Source organism: Muntiacus reevesi, chromosome 15 (assembly GCF_963930625.1).
Source record: "Muntiacus reevesi chromosome 15, mMunRee1.1, whole genome shotgun sequence".
NCBI classification, from domain to species: domain Eukaryota; kingdom Metazoa; phylum Chordata; class Mammalia; order Artiodactyla; family Cervidae; genus Muntiacus; species Muntiacus reevesi.
In genome coordinates this window covers 57,521,129-57,537,038 of record NC_089263.1, presented here as the reverse complement: position 1 = coordinate 57,537,038, position 15,910 = coordinate 57,521,129, and the positions used below count along the sequence as shown (strand labels likewise).

The 15,910-nt window shown below is 40.1% G+C and overlaps 1 protein-coding gene across 3 annotated transcripts in view; it reads left to right on the top strand.

The window, feature by feature from the left end:
• The first annotated feature begins 123 nt into the window (after positions 1–123).
• The window catches only part of ATG2B (autophagy related 2B), a 74,895-nt gene continuing 59,108 nt past the window's right edge, over positions 124–15,910 (top strand). For 2 of the 3 annotated variants that reach the window (XM_065905984.1, XM_065905983.1), the window contains exons 1-5: positions 124–726; positions 8,721–8,883; positions 12,504–12,656; positions 13,350–13,452; positions 15,653–15,815. In XM_065905984.1, the coding sequence (XP_065762056.1) occupies positions 565–726; positions 8,721–8,883; positions 12,504–12,656; positions 13,350–13,452; positions 15,653–15,815 (744 nt within the window). In that variant the 5' untranslated portion in view covers positions 124–564. The remainder of the gene's footprint in view (positions 727–8,720; positions 8,884–12,503; positions 12,657–13,349; positions 13,453–15,652; positions 15,816–15,910) is intronic. The other variant, XM_065905985.1, reaches the window with a different exon arrangement.

The window sequence follows — 15,910 nt, the reverse complement described above, 5'->3', positions numbered from 1 at the left end:
GAACTGCTCCCTTCCGGGCCCTTTTCCCCGCCTCCCCGGCCCCCACCAATGTGGCGTCACTTCCGCCTGCGCCCGGCGGCGCGCCGGCTGTCGGGGTCTCGCGCACGCGCCGCGCCGGGAGCGTCCCAGAACCGGGAGCGCGCGCCCCGCGGATGACAACAAATTCGTTGCGCGGCCTCTGTGGAGGTGTCCGCCTCACCGTGGCCTCAGGCCCTGCCGTCTCCCCGCGTGCTCTCTTGTACCCTCTCTCCAGTGCCGACTAGGACCCTCCTCCGATACCTCCCGGCCCCCGGGCTTGGGGCTAACAGGGACTCTTCCGCGACTTGTCCCCTCCAGGCCTAGCACGAGCGGCGCCACACAGGCGATGGGGTCGCCCTGAGGGACGCCCGACGCCGAGCGGGCATGGAGGGGCCTCCCCGGGCTTAGGCTTCGCCGAGGCCTGGGCAGGCCGGCCCCCGGGACGCCGCCGCCGCTGCCCCAGCCGCGGCCTGGAGCAGGAGCCTGGCCGGAGCCCCCAGGCCGGAGCCGCCCGCAGCCCTGCCGGCCCAGCTGCCAGCCCTCATCATGCCTTGGCCGTTTTCGGAGTCCATCAAGAAGAGGGCCTGTCGGTACCTCCTGCAGAGGTACCTGGGCCACTTTCTGCAGGAGAAGCTGAGCCTGGAGCAGCTCAGCCTGGACCTGTACCAGGGCACTGGGTCCCTCGCTCAGGTCCCCTTGGACAAATGGGTAAGAGGTGCTGGCGGCCAGCCGGGGTGGAGGGAGGGGGACACAGTCTCCTCCTCAGGGTGATCTGAACCAGTGTCATCGAGGACGGGTGACGTTCCGTCCCTCCCTGGGGGTTGTTTGGCTCCAGGTAGGGTAGGACTCCGAGAAACGTGTAACAAGTGTCGTTCAGTCCGTTTCTAGCAAGTTTGCCCTTCCAAATCACGTGTTCTAGAAACTCAGCAGAGGTAATGGAGTCCACACTGCGGCCATCAGTGGAGTCCGTGGTTTGGGGTGGGGGTCTGTGAAGCTGGCTGAAAGGAGTCCATGGAAGGAAGTGACCCGTGCTCTGCCGCCCCTTTAGAGTAGGAGGGATTTCGGGGTTGTGTGCAGACAAGTCGTATTTCGTGGCATGACACTCCCCGGAAAGACCGAGGGTGGGGAGGACTTGCGGGGATGTCAGAATGCCTGGGTATTCCTTTATTTATTTGGGGTTGGTCCCTTTCACCCCGCGGCCTCAGTCCAGCGTCTGGCATTTAGAAGAAACTTAGGTCTCCTCTGCCGGTTTGTTGCTTTCGCTCCTGTAAAGGCCCATCGTTGGATGGTCGTGTGGCCCTAATGGGGATGTTTGGTTGTGCCTGTTTGCTTCACCGTGACAGATCGTAAAAGCGGGTGTTGCAAAAGTGCTGAAGCTGCACTCTTAAAAACCTGTCTTCTGCTTGTCATCCAGGGGTTGTGAATTGACTCATATTAACAGGTACTTCATGTATCATTGTACCTGCATCCCTGTGTTCTCAGCGCATAGTATTTTACTTGATGTGTATTTCAGCTTTGAGTTTGGCAAGAATGAAGGGGCTCTCCACCGTTCCCCAACTCTTTATTTGTTCCACTAGAGTTTGCTGCTCACAGTTTGAATTGGTTTTACTGTTCTGAAGTATCATTGTTCTGTTACTATTCTAAAAGCTTTCCAACACAGTTTACGTTAAGGAAATCATCAACATAGGTGACTTTGCTGTGGTAATTGGGCAAAAGAAAAGGAAACTTTTTTTTAGTGTAAGTTGTGTAAAAAGCTCAAATGCTTTGTTTTGGTTTTTCCTTGTATGTAAAAGCATTTTAACAGAGTAATGACTTCCTAAGTCATAGAACCCCGAATAACTTACATTATGGTAACACCTTATTATGACCGGTGAATGAATTTGTACTGGTATAAACAAGCATATAGTTTTATCATCTAGTGGATGACCTCAACTAGGGAGAGTGCACACAGAATAGTGGGAAGAATCCTGGCTTGAGTAACAGGAGGACCAAGTCCTCCCCTGACCCTCCGGGGCTCGCCCATGCTGCCAGTTACAACAGTGACAGTGGATATAGTAATTCACCTGAGTTCAGTAAATATTAATGGAGTGTTGTCTCCATGCCAGGCGCTGTGTCAGGGAACTCCATTGCCATAATTCTTACCAAAAGATAGGGACTCTGATGGATATTTTAAAATTCATTGACCTGTAAGTCTGTTCTTTTGGTACAGTTATGACTAGGCTATCTTGAAGGAGGAGGGTTGGGCACTGATTAACAGTCTTGTTTAGGTCAAATGACTTTGCTGCATTATTTTCTAATTTTTAGTATTCATTTATTTATTGAAGTATACTTGATTTACAGTGTTGTATGTATGCATTATTCTTTAATGACTTTTCACGTTAACCCTATAAGGTGGGTATTCATATTTCCATTTTACAGACGGAGTTAAATAATTTGCCTGAGATTATTATGTCACACATATAGCAAGTGGTATAGTGAGAATTCAAGTCTAATTCCTAGGCCTGTTATTTCGTCATTAATCACATGGCTTCAAGCCAAAGAAGGAGCAGTTAATATAATTGAGCATTTGTTTATTTCAGGTACTATCTGGGCACTCTCATTTGTGAGGTTTTATTTAATCCTCATAGGAAAATTACAGGTGGTAATATTTGAATTTTGCAATTTGACTTCAGGATCATTGGAAAAAAAACTTATGGTTGGACTTAATCCAAAGGTTATGTTTTATTCTGCTTCTTGAAGGTGAAGAACATGCCCAGCCAAAATGATAATGTTGAATAAAGTATCCAGTAAACATCGGCTGTTGCTGATTTCTTTAATTATAGTGTCAATGACTGTGTTAATGACCAAGATAAATCTTGGTGTGACATTTAGATATAACTAAACTTCTGATTCCAAATTCATTTACTTCTGACCTTTGATTTTAATGACTTTCATGATGAAAAAAAAAGATACTTCACAGAGATTTATAGATCCAAATGGAAGAATACTGTCACTGACAATGTTCTTTTCTTTTTTTTTTTACTGACAGTGTTCTGAGGTTTCAATTCTCATCTGTCAGTTATGCACAAAATTGTGTTGAAATCACTTTTGACATTCCCTTCTTCCTTGATCACAATCAGTTATTCTTGCTAATTAGTTGGATGATGTTGTGTGTGTATATATATATATATATATAAACTTTAAAACCCCTTTTTAAGAACTTTGTTCAAAAGACTTTAAATTTATTGAGATAATTTTTCATGTTTTCAAACCTTTGTAACCTGTCTAGATAATGACTTAAAAAATAGGATTTTAATAGATATTTTTGCAGCTACAAAATCATATAACAATGGAAACATTTACAAATGTAAGTTTTTTTTTTTTTTTTCAAATGTAAGTTTTTAAAATGTCCTCTCCATAGTAGAAATACCCTTTGAAAAGAAGCTACTTTTCTCACTCATTAATGAAGTGGTATCTTTACTTTTAAATGACAGATTGTGGGCCGCCAGACTCACCCTCTGCGATGGCCCACACTCTGTGGAGTGTGTTTCTCTCTAAATAAATTCACTTTTTACCTTCAAAAAAAGAAGTTATGTTTTGTTTTTTTGGAGTAATACTGCTATTAGAGTATAATAGCATATACTACTGATAGCCATGTGTCATCACATAAAAGGTAGGTGTGTTTAAAATTCTAATCTTTGTGAAGAGGAAAATTGCTTATTATCTTTAAATTCAATTCCTAAATGTTTGATAATAAGAAACTCAGAGACTTACTGTCATTTTCTGTCTCTCACAGAGATTCTACTGTGTAAAGGTCTGTTTTTATTATGTAGACTATATGCGCAAGTGTCAGTGCATTGAAATGGAACATCCAACCAAGGGTACCACTCTTCACTCTTCCATTGTGGAACTGCTAGTCTTCTCTTGGTACCAGTCTGATGTGTGGCCTGAGTCAGAAAACAGATATCCATTTGTGTATTAAGTACAGTACAACTTTTGCATCTGTTTTAACTTTATTTGAATGGTGATGCCTGGGTTTAAACTAATAAGGAGGTATTCTTTTCCTAGTTAGTCTCATGATAAGTATTAAAAAGAAGCGTACAACTTACGTTTGCTTTTCTTCATTCTGCCAAGCACACCTTAAATTCCCAATAGTGCTTCCCATTGTGCTAGCTAGGCACCGTGGAAGACAAGGAACAATAGTTGGCACTTGGTACCAGGGGCCATGTTGGTAGCTTTACGTGTTATTTCATTTACACTCACAGTAACCTTGAGAAATTGCTCTTTTCCCTGTTCTATGGACGGGACTTCCCAGCTGGCACAGTTGGTGAAGAAGCTGCCTGTCAGTGCAGGAGACACAAGAGATACGAGTTCGACCCCTGGGTTGGGAAGATCCCCTGGAATAGGGAAGGGCAACCCACTCTGGTATTCTTGCCGGAATGGTTGCAGAGAGCCGGACATGACTGAGCATGCACTGGCTGGCTGGCTGGCTGTTTTATGGATGAGGAAATTGAGACTCATGTTAAAAACTTGTCCAGAGCCACCCAGCTCGTAAGGGACAGAGCTACTGTGTTTTGTTTTCTTTTTTTTTCTTTTGCGCTACTATGTTTTAAGACTCTTCTTTTTTTTTTTTTAAGACTATTCTTAAAACATCTTTGCCCAATTTTCTTTCAGAAATTTCTGAAAAACTACTATATTCCTTGTCCATTTTTAAATTGACTTAAATTTTTTTCATTATAAGTTTAAGTGTGTGTGCATGTGTGTGTGTGTTAGTTGCTCAGTCGTGTCCGACCCTTTGCAGCCCCATAGACCACGGCCCACCAGGCCCCTTGTCCATGGGATTCTCCAGGCAAGAACACGAGTGGGTTGCCATTTCCTTCTCCAAAAGGAACTACAGAAAGAAAGAAAGTGAAGTCGCTCAGTCGTGTCCGACTCTTTGCAACCCCATGGACTATAGCCTACCAGCCTCCTCCATCCATGGAATTTTCCAGGCAAGAGTACTGGAGTGGGTTGCCATCTCCTTCTCCATATAAGTTTAAATAGTTGAGGATAATTTTTGTTGTGTTGTAAATACTTATATCATAAAAATATAGTTTTTTTAAACCCAGTAAGATCTAAATATCCACCATTATATACATAAACATATTTAAACAAGGTCATCATTAGTAGCTAGAAATTTAACAGTGTATGTTTTTCTGTTGAACTCACATGTCTGTTCCACTTCTCTGCACGATTTTTTTGTAATTCATATATTTTATCCTAATTCATGTATTTTAATATTCTTACATCTTTTATCATGCTATCATTTCTCTATAATAAGACATGTAACTAAATTTAAATTATCATACTGAAAATTTTTGTCACTATTAAGCTTTCTTTTGCATTAAGTGAATATTTTTCTAGTGTAACATTTTAATTCCCACAATGATTTCTTCACTATTTTTTCTTTTTCCTTTTTTTGAATTTTTTGGCCATTTAAGTGGTTACTCCAGGACTTACCATGTTGATCTTATCAGTATCTCCTTCACATATCATTAAACTTTTAAGTGTTAAATTTTTCCTCTGGATTGTTTTGTTGTTAGAGTTATGAGTGCAGTTGATCAAAACAATATAAATATTATACATTTGAATAAACATAAGAACTTTTATTAGAAATATATTTATTGATGTTTTGGGTGTGTTTTCTCCTCTCTTCTGCTTTCTTCAGGTATCCATGGATGAATATACTTACAACTAGAATTTCATAGGGTACAGCATAAATTTCTAAACTTTTAATATAGTCATAAACTTGAGAAACACTGGTCATTAATAAGTAGATGAGAATTGTAGGGATTTTGCAGTAACAGAATCACTTAGTTCTTTGATCTTTTTTATGGCAATGCCAAAAAATGTATACAGGTGGGGAAAGGCCAGAAGACTTAATTGGTGGTTTTGCCTGAAGATTTTTATATCCTAGGCAGAGCCTAAGGGATGATTCAGGAGGGGGAAAAGATACTCGTATTTTTGGGCTCAGTGGGAGAGGGGGACTGTACACGGGAATATGGAAAGAGGACCCAACATGATGCCACTTTAGGTCCATTTTAGGAAAGAACATATTTGGAGATTGCGTGTGTGCTGTGTCCGTCAGTCATGTCCTGCTCTTTGCAACCCCACGGACTGTAGCACCCCAGGCTTCTCTGTCTGTGGGATTTCCCAGGCAAGAATACTGGAGCACCTTGCCGTTTCCTGCTCCAGGAGATCTTCCCAACCCAGGGATGGAACCCGAGCCTGCTGCTTGGTAGGTGGAGTCCTTACCACTGAGCCACCAGGGAAGCCCATTTGGAGATTAGGGATCTGGATACTTATACTTTAAAACCAGCCATGTCCATGTACTCTCTAGGAAATCTGTAGGATCACACAAATACCAGTGGGAAGAAAGCCTATTAAAGTAGTAACGTGAAATAATGGGCGCCATTCTAAATCTCCACGTTCAACGTGAACTTTGTAGATGAAGAGTTACAACACTACCCTTATGCAATATGGCATACAGGAACCATCTTCATGTAGATTAGTATTTGATAAATATTTGTTGCTTAAATGTAAAAGTATATTGTCTGTTAAAAAAAAACCATTTAATTATTTTTCTAACCATATTTATATCCATCTGTCGTCCTTCTGTTGTAGTTAACCCTTTACTGAAATTGCTCTCAGTGGGATCACCTAAACCCTAACTCACTAAATTCAGTGGACATTAAAAAAATCTTTGACTTCTTGTTAGTTTTTGTTGCACTTAATCATTCTTTATGTTATGTTTCCACAGTTTTCTGGGACAAGAGTGTCCCTTGATTTTCTTTCTGCTTCTCTTTATTATTTATCTTTATTATTCTGTTGTTGTTGTTCACTTTGCAAGTTCCTTTTTCTTAATTTGTTTCTTAAATGTTGGTGTTCATCAGGATTCTGTCCTAGATCTCTGGTTTTTTTCTCTATGTTAGTTCTGAAGGTCTCTCTCTCCTCACTCCTGTGGCTTCATTTACCTTCTGTGTTTACAAAGCCCCTCTATTACAGGCCCACATGGCTCTCTGAACTCTAGACCAGAACACCCACCTGTGTCCTGGACATCTCCACCTGGGGGTCTGCTCAAATATACTCTCCGGAACTGAACTTCTCACCTCTCCCTCCCCTAACTTAGTATGCGGCACCACTGTCAAAGCCGTTGCCCAGGCCAGCAACTTGGGAATTATTTTTCATTCCTTATTTTCTTTACTACTCATTATGCCAGTTATTTCTACTTCCTAATATGTTATAAAAAAATCCATCCACCTCTTGCTTTCCTCATTGTCCCCATCCTTGCCAAACCAATTTCTCTTAGTTTCTCTTATTTATAACAGTCTTTCTGCTTGAGTTTTGCTTTCCTCCTATGAGTGGCTCACTGAATAGTTCTTTTCTCATCATGGCACCCTTGCTTAAAACCTTTCAATGGTTTCACATTGCCCTTGAGATAAATTTCAGACTCTTTAACATTAATTACAAGGGTTTTTGGATCCCGCTCACCCTTATCTGTGTAGCCTTATCTCTGGCTCATCAGCCTGGCATGCTTCACTAAAGCCTAAAGCAGCTTTTTCCCTCTGCCCAAATACTCTTGTATATCTCAGATATACGTATTTGCACATACTGACCTCTGCCTTCTTTGAATCCTTCTACATGCTACTGTATCTGTCTGGACCATTGTGTGCAATTAACTCCTCAGTTCTCTGGTCTCAGCTTTAAATAGCACTTCCTCAGGTGCCCTGCCTTGAATCTTCAGATTAGGTTCTTTTACATGCTTAAGTAGTCCAGTGTATTTCCTCCATTTTGCAACTCATCACATGCGTCTTTCATAATAAGCTATTTTGTCAGCTTACTGAGGACCAGGAATCATCTGTATCTTGGTCTCTGATTTCTTTATCCTTAGTGCCTGAAACATGTATAAACATATTTGTTGTTCAGTCACTAAGTCATGTCCGCCTCTTTATGATCCCGTAGACTGCAGCACATCAGGCTTCCCTGTCCTTCACTATCTCCCTGAGTTTGCTCAGATTCATGTCCATTGAGTCAGTGATGCCATCCTGCCATCTCATCCTCTGCCGTCCCCTTCTCCTTTTGCCCTCAGTCTTTCCCAGCATCAGGGTCTTTTCCAATGAGTCAGCTCTTTGCATTAGGTGGCCAAAGTGCTGGAGCTTCAGTTTTAGCATCAGTCCTTCCAGTGCAGATTCAGGGTTGATTTCCTTTAGGATTTACTGATTTGATCACCTTGCTGTCCAAGGGACTCTCAGGAGTCTTCCTCAGCACCACAACTTGAAAGCATCAGTTCTTCAGTACTCTGCCTCCTACATCCATACGTGACTACTGGAAAAACCATAGCTTTGACCATGTGAACCTTTGTCGGCAAAGTGATTTCTCTGCTTTTTAATGTGCTGTCTAGGTTTGTTATAGCTTTTCTTCTAAGGAGCAAGTGTGTTTTAGTTTCATGGCTGCAGTCACCGTCTGCAGTGATTTTGGAGCCCAAGAAAATAAAATCTGTCACTCTTTCCACTTTTTCGTCATTTATTTGCCATGAAATGATAGGTCTGGATGCTTTGATCTTAGTTTTTTGAATGTGGAGCTTTAAGCCAGCTTTTTCACTCTTCTCTTTCTTCTTTGAGTAAGTTAACAGTTTTACTTTCTTGTTCTTGTGATTTCAAAATGCACTTGTTTTTTCTCTTTAGTGTCTCAATGAGATCCTGGAGTCAGCAGATGCACCTTTAGAAGTCACGGAAGGATTCATACAGTCAATTTCTCTGTCCGTTCCATGGGGCTCCTTGTTGCAGGACAATTGTGCACTGGAAGTGAGGGGGTTAGAAATGGTCTTCCGACCTCGACCCCGCCTAGGTAGGTGTGTTAGGTGTTTCTGTTCGTTTCTATTTTTACTTTTCAGAGATTGGGAAAGTAGCCTAATTGCATTGAGTATTTAATTTAGTGCCTTGCATGTATTTGTAAGATTTTCAGTAGATAAAATTTTAGGATGTGGCCCATGTAGGGGGGTGGGTATAATTGTATCTTGAGAGTTATTTCTCTCTCTCTTTACCCACAAGAACTTTAGTATATAGGTGATTGGTTTAGTTATTGGTTACCAGTTGTCTAAAGTGACTTATGCTTTTTTAAAAAAACGTATAGTTGATTTACAATGTTAGGTGTACAGCAAAATGATTCATTTGTGTGTGTGTGTGTACATATTCTTTTATATACATCTATATATTTTTTCAGATTCTTTTCCATTGTAGGTTATTATAAGATACTGAATAAAAAGTGATTTATGTTTTCAAAATTCAAAGTATTGTGCCAGAAGCAAGGAAGTGCTCAAAGACTAATGGAGAAATGTTAAAAGGACACAAGACTGGGTCTGAAGGGGCTCCCATTGGCCAAATCTGGAAAATTTGAGTATCAGAAAGGATAATGACAATAATGAATTATAGCACACTAAAAGAAAAACCAAAACCTGAAGTCCATGTCACTATAAATAAGTAAAGAAGTATGTAAGGGGGGAAAAGGAGAAGGATTGCCACTACTGAAACATATAAAAAGTAAAAGATGGACTATCACCATGTCTTCAAGCACCATAGTAGAAATTAATGCAGGCGAGGATCATCAGTTGATGCTGACACCATTCAGAAGGGTTGAGGATCTTGATATTTAGATGGTATCAGACTGTCTCCTGCCATGTACATATTATTTGCAGAGGGAAAAAGTTTTTTCTCAGTGGAGAAAATTGACAGTCACCACCATAACTGAGTGAGCAGACTTGACCTCATCATTAATGGGTCACACTGACGGCACACGTGTTCTGGTGTGATGGACTGAGAAGGCGGGGATCATTTACGTACCGTTCCTGCTAAAAGTGCTTAATCTGAGTCGGACACTGAGGAAGCAGTCAGGCAAATCCAAAAGGAGAGAAAGTCTGTTAAACTAGCTGGTTGGTACTGTTTTTTCTTTTTTGTTTTAAAAAGGTTCAGTTATGAAAGACAATGAAGGTAGAGGAACTATTTAGATTAAAGGAGACTCACGACTTGATAACTAATTGCAATATGTAACTTTTTTCTTTTTTTGTTGTTTTTTTTCCTGTGGGGGTGTGCTGAGGCAGGTGGGAAGACTGGGATGTTGAATGTATGGTGGTGATGGTGGTGGCTTAGTAGCTAAATCATGTGCGACTCTTGCAACCCCTGGACTGTAGCCCGCCAGGCTCCTCTGTCCATGGGATTCTCCGGACAAGAATACTGGAGTGGGTTGCCAGTATTCTTGCATTCCTCCAGGGGATCTTCCCAACCCAGGGATTGAACCCATGTCTCCTGCGTTGCAGGTGGATTTTTCACTGCTGAGCCGCCTCACTGAATGTATATAATATATCGTGTCAATGTCACATCACTTGGGTGTGTTAATGGTATTGAGCTTTTGCAGGAGACTGATCTCGTTCTTAGGAGTTACATGCTACAGTTGTTAGGGATGAGTGTTAAAATACCTAGTTTAGCAAAAGCTTATGTGTGTGAGTGTGTGTGTATGAGTGTGTGTACGTGTGTGTAATCTTTATGAATCTAGGTGCAGGGTATGCATTGTACACCTTAGGACTGAAAATTTTCAAAAGAAAATTTGGGGAGGGAAAGGTTTAAAGTAGTCGTAAGTCATTGTTTACAAGTATATACATATGGTAGCTTTAATTACATATATGATGGTTTCTGATTTATCAAACCTATATATTGTGCTTCTTGCATGCCAGTTACTGTTCTGAGTAGTTTACAAGTATTATCCTCACAATAACTCTTTGAAATTTATACTTTGGAAATTGATGCATAAATTGTCGCTTAATAACTTGACCAAGGTCATAGCTAGTTAAGTGGAGAAGACGGGATCTGGACCCTGGGAGTCTAGTTCTAGAGCCCCTGTTCTTTTTTTTTTTTTTAATTTTATTTTATTTGTTGGAGGCTAATTACTTCACAACATTTCAGTGGGTTTTGTCATACATTGACATGAATCAGCCATAGAGTTACACGTATTCCCCATCCCGATCCCCCCTCCCACCTCCCTGTCCACCCGACTCCTCTGGGTCCTCCAGTGCACCAGGCCCGAGCACTCGTCTCATGCATCCCACCTGGGCTAGTTAGAGCCCCTGTTCTTAACCACAGTGCTGTGTTGTGTGCTGGATTGTCTACTGAAGAGTCTTTGTGTCTGGCATGTTATAAGCTTGTAAGGTCATGTAAGCTTGTAAGGTCATAATTTAATCATCTTAAATTATGAACATAAGTGCTTCCAGTGACAGTCGATGTTTGTAAAGATGTATTTGAAGAGTTGTAATCCCAAGTGCTACCTAAAACACCAAAGTTTAAATTATGCTTAGTAAAATTTAGTATCTATATTTTTGAAATTGGTAATCTGTGCATGGAAATTCTTAGTAACCTGGTATTTAATTAGCAACAATATTTTATATTTTGACCAAGCTGAGGAGACATACTAATACTTTCCTATGGAAAGTGAAATATTTTATCCTTATTTTAAAAATATTTCATTAGAAGGACTTTTAACTTTTAATTTTAGAAGGCAATAATTCTAGTAATCTCTTGTCAGTTTGTTTTGGATAAAATAAAGAAGTGTGATGGAATTCTTTCATAAGGGTACATCTGGAAAGGACTTTACACAGTTTGTGTGTTCTTTCCCCAAGGATGCTCTTCTGGTTTATCTACATTTATACTGATCTTCTAACGCCCACATCAGCTGCTACCTCTACTTTCCAATGAATTCCCTCAACTAGAAGATTTAGTCTCTTCCCTTACCTGATGCGATATTTTCTGTTGACACTTGGTTGTTGCCTATTAATTCTTCTTAATTATATCTCACTTCTTTCACTATCTTGTAGTCTCTTTGAGGGCAAATTTAATAATTATTGTATTTTTCTACTCTCTATAGCAGAGTCAGCCAACTGTGGCCTGCAGACCAAATCTGGTCTGTAACCTGTTTTTATAAATAAATTTTTTATTAGACTATCACCTGGTATACATATTCACTTATTCATTAATTCTCTGTGACTGCTTTTGTACTAGAGTGAGAGAGTTGAGTAGTTGTGATAGAGACCATATGGCCCCAAAGCCTCAAATATTTGTTATTTGATCCTTTGCAGAAATTTTGTTGACTTCTGCTCTATAGCATTTTGAACAATACCACCCATATAAAATATCCGTTAAATACTTGAATGAATATGTGATTTAGTATTTGGCAGATATATATCATGTAATGAGAACATGTGTCTCAAGTTCTTTCTGTGATTTTTCTTCCCTTCTTGGTTATTACAAGGTGATGTTTAAATCTCAGGATTAAGTTCTAGAATACTGTATCCCTGGGTGATATCATGATGTTAAATATCTCGTGGGGGATTAAGAACTTACTGGTTTGAAATGTGTAATTTTAAGGAATGGCTTAGTTGTAACCGTGAGAAGTCATTTAGGATTTGTCTGTATTTTCTGCAGCATCTGGTTCTGAGCCCATGTATTGGTCGAGCTTCATGACCAGCAGTATGCAATTGGCAAAAGAATGTCTTAGCCAGAAACTAACAGATGAACAAGGAGAAGGATCCCAGCCTTTTGAAGGACTTGAAAAGTTTGCTGAAACCATTGAAACAGGTTTGGCATTGTTGAGTATTTTCAAAAATTTTAGATTGTATTTAGTAATTTAGTACCTTGATTTAGTAAGAATTATGTAAGAAAAACTCATTGGAGTGGTTTTTTAAAAAATTGCTTTTCTTACTTTAGAACTTTAGAATTAAACTTATTTAAAAAATTATACAGTGTATAGACTTCTCTGGTAGAAACCCACCTGCCAGCACAGGGGACATGGGTTCGATCCCTGGTCCAGAAAGATTCCACGTGGTGTGGAACAGCTAGGCTCCTGCACCACAACTGCTGAGCTGGCGAGCTGCGACTGCTGAAGCCTGCGCTCTGCGGTGAAGAGCAGCCCCGTCACGCCCCAACCAGGGGAAGCCTGAGCCCAGCGCTGAAAACCCAGCACAAGCAAAAACAAACAAACAAATAATTTAAAAAATTACCACAGTGTTCAATTTAATTTCATGTTCTTTTTTTACCTTAGTTTCTCCTTTGTTTAGTTTATTATGCTTGCATAATGAAGGGATTAGAATTCAACAGATAGTGTTAGTCATTGCCCCAAGCTGAGATGTAACATGGTGTAAGTTCTCAGCCCATAAAATATTTTTTAGAAAACTCACAATTTGGAGCTTTTTTTTTTTTAAGGTAATAAATTCAACTTTTATTTTCTAAGTTCTTATTAAACTAATTTAATATGTATTTGGTTTATTCTAGTACTAAGAAGAGTAAAAGTCACTTTTATAGACACTGTCTTGAGAATTGAACATGTGCCCGAAAATTCCAAAACTGGAACTGCACTTGAAATTCGAATAGAAAGGTAAGACTTCTTATATTTGAAAACAAATTACCCCGTTCTTTTCTTTATAAATAATAAGATCTGACTCATTAGATTCAGGATACTTTTGGAGATTAGATGTGATTATATTCGGTTAATGTGTTACGTTATTTCTGAGTAAAGTGCTGTTCTTCAAGTTGTGTTCCAATCCAGTTATTAAAAACAAAGTACCAGTTGGGGTATAATTACACATAATACTGTTTGAATATTTGAATTCACAAAGTAAGTAATTCTCTTTTAGCTGATATCAAATCACAATAATGACTGTTTGAGTGATACTAAATTTAAGGTACTCCATTGGAGTGTTGCAGTTTTTTCGTATTAACAATGTGCTATTTAGATGTGTCTCATTAATGTGAAAGGATTTTTGCATTGCTTTCTTTGATCTATTTGCTGCTTTAGGCTAGGACTACTATTTTCTTGGAGGAGTCTCTGAGGGTATTTTAAGGTCAGTATGTACAGCAGAGATTTACTTAAAAAGATATAAATACATCACTTTTAGTTTTCACCCTATGCCCACCTGGAACTCCTATAAATAGACCTAAACCAGGGATTGATTTACATACACACTGCAGAGTGTTGTTTTGAGGTTATGACCCTTCACCAGTGTCTTAATGCCACATTAACTGCCAGCAGAGATGAGCAGAGTGAAGTATGTACATTGAGCACCAAAGATACTTTGTGAATCTGTTGGGAAACTTTACTGAGTTTTAAACAGATATGTTCTGATTTCTGTCTTTGACCAAACTCACCAATTAGTGAATCAGTTACTGTTAATAGGTCTTTGAACTTAGGTTGCATTACCTTAAAATGGTGTATTTAAAAAATACCTAAAATCTTATGCGTTTAGAACAGTATTACTTTGGAAACAGTGACAGATTTTATTTTCTTGGGCTCCAAAATTACTGTGCATGGTGACTGCAGCCCTGAAATTAAAAGACACTTGCTCCTTGGAAGAAAGGCTATGACAAACCTGCTGCTGCTGCTAAGTCGCTTCAGTCATGTCCGACTCTGTGCGACCCCATAGACGGCAGCCCACCAGGCTCCCCCGGCCCTGGGATTCTCCAGGCAAGAACACTGGAGTGGGTTGCCGTGTCCTTCTCCAATGCATGAAAGTGAAAAGTGAAGGTGAAGACGCTCAGTCGTGTCCGACTCTTAGCGACCCCATGGACTGCAGCCTACCAGACTCCTCCGTCCATGGGATTTTCCAGGCAAGAGTACTGGAGTGGGTTGCCATTGCCTTCTCTGATGACAAACCTAGACAGCATATTAAAAAACAGAGACATCATTTTGCTGACGAAGGTCCATCTTGTGAAAGCTGTGGTTTTTCCAGTAGTCATGTACGGATGTGAGAGTTGGATCATAAAGAAGGCTGAGCACTGAAGAATTGATGTTTTCAAGTTGTGGTGCTGGAGACGACTCTTGAGAGTCCCTTGGACAGCATGGAGATCAAGCCAGTCAATCATAAAGGAAATCAGTCCTGAATATTCTTTGGAAGGACTGATGCTAAAGCTCTAGTACTTTGGCTACCTGATGCAAAGAGCCAACTCATTTGAAAAGACCCTGATGCTGGGAAAGATTGGGGGCAAGTGGAGAAGGGGGTGACAGAGGATGAGATGGTTGAATGACACCACCGACTCAATGGATATGAGTTTGAACAAGCTCTGGGAGATGGTGAAAGACAGGGAAGCCTGGCATGCTGCAGGCCACACAGCATGTGCTACACAAAGAATCAGACACTACTTAGCTACTGAAAACAACAACAGTTTTATTTTAACTGAAGATGAGTGGTAAGGACTCATAGAATAGTTACAGAAATTCAAGCAATGGCACATCAGACTTGAGTTTAGAGTCAAATGCTGTCTCAGTGTTTCAAGAGATGATTGTGAGGGAGCACAGGAATTATTTTCCTTGGAGCTAACTTTAGAAAGTTATTCATTTGTTCCTCCAAATTTAGAAACCTCAAAATATTACTTTCTTGGGGTTAATTTAATGTTCCTTTATGAAAATATTTACGAGAGTAAAGCATGATAATGCTGACACATATCTGATAGGTATATTCTAAGAAGAGCTAGCACTTGAAAAGTTTCTTTAATTTCAGCAGCTGTGTATATTTCTTATAATTGCAAATAGGTCTTCCTGAGAGTTTTATGCAAATGCTCTTTTTGTTTTTAACTTTCAGAACCATGTACTGTGATGAAACTGCTGACGAGTCCTCAGGAATTAACGTACATCAACCCACAGCTTTTGCTCACAAGTTACTTCAGCTCTCTGGGGTGTCTCTCTTCTGGGATGAGTTTTCTGCATCTGCAAAATCCTCCCCAGTGTGTTCAACTGCGCCAGTGGTAAGGAAAACAAATCAGAGAAGCCAGAAAACAAAATCACAGATTTTCAGGTTTACTTGAGGACTATTAAAATTGCCTAAGATGTGTGATATGTA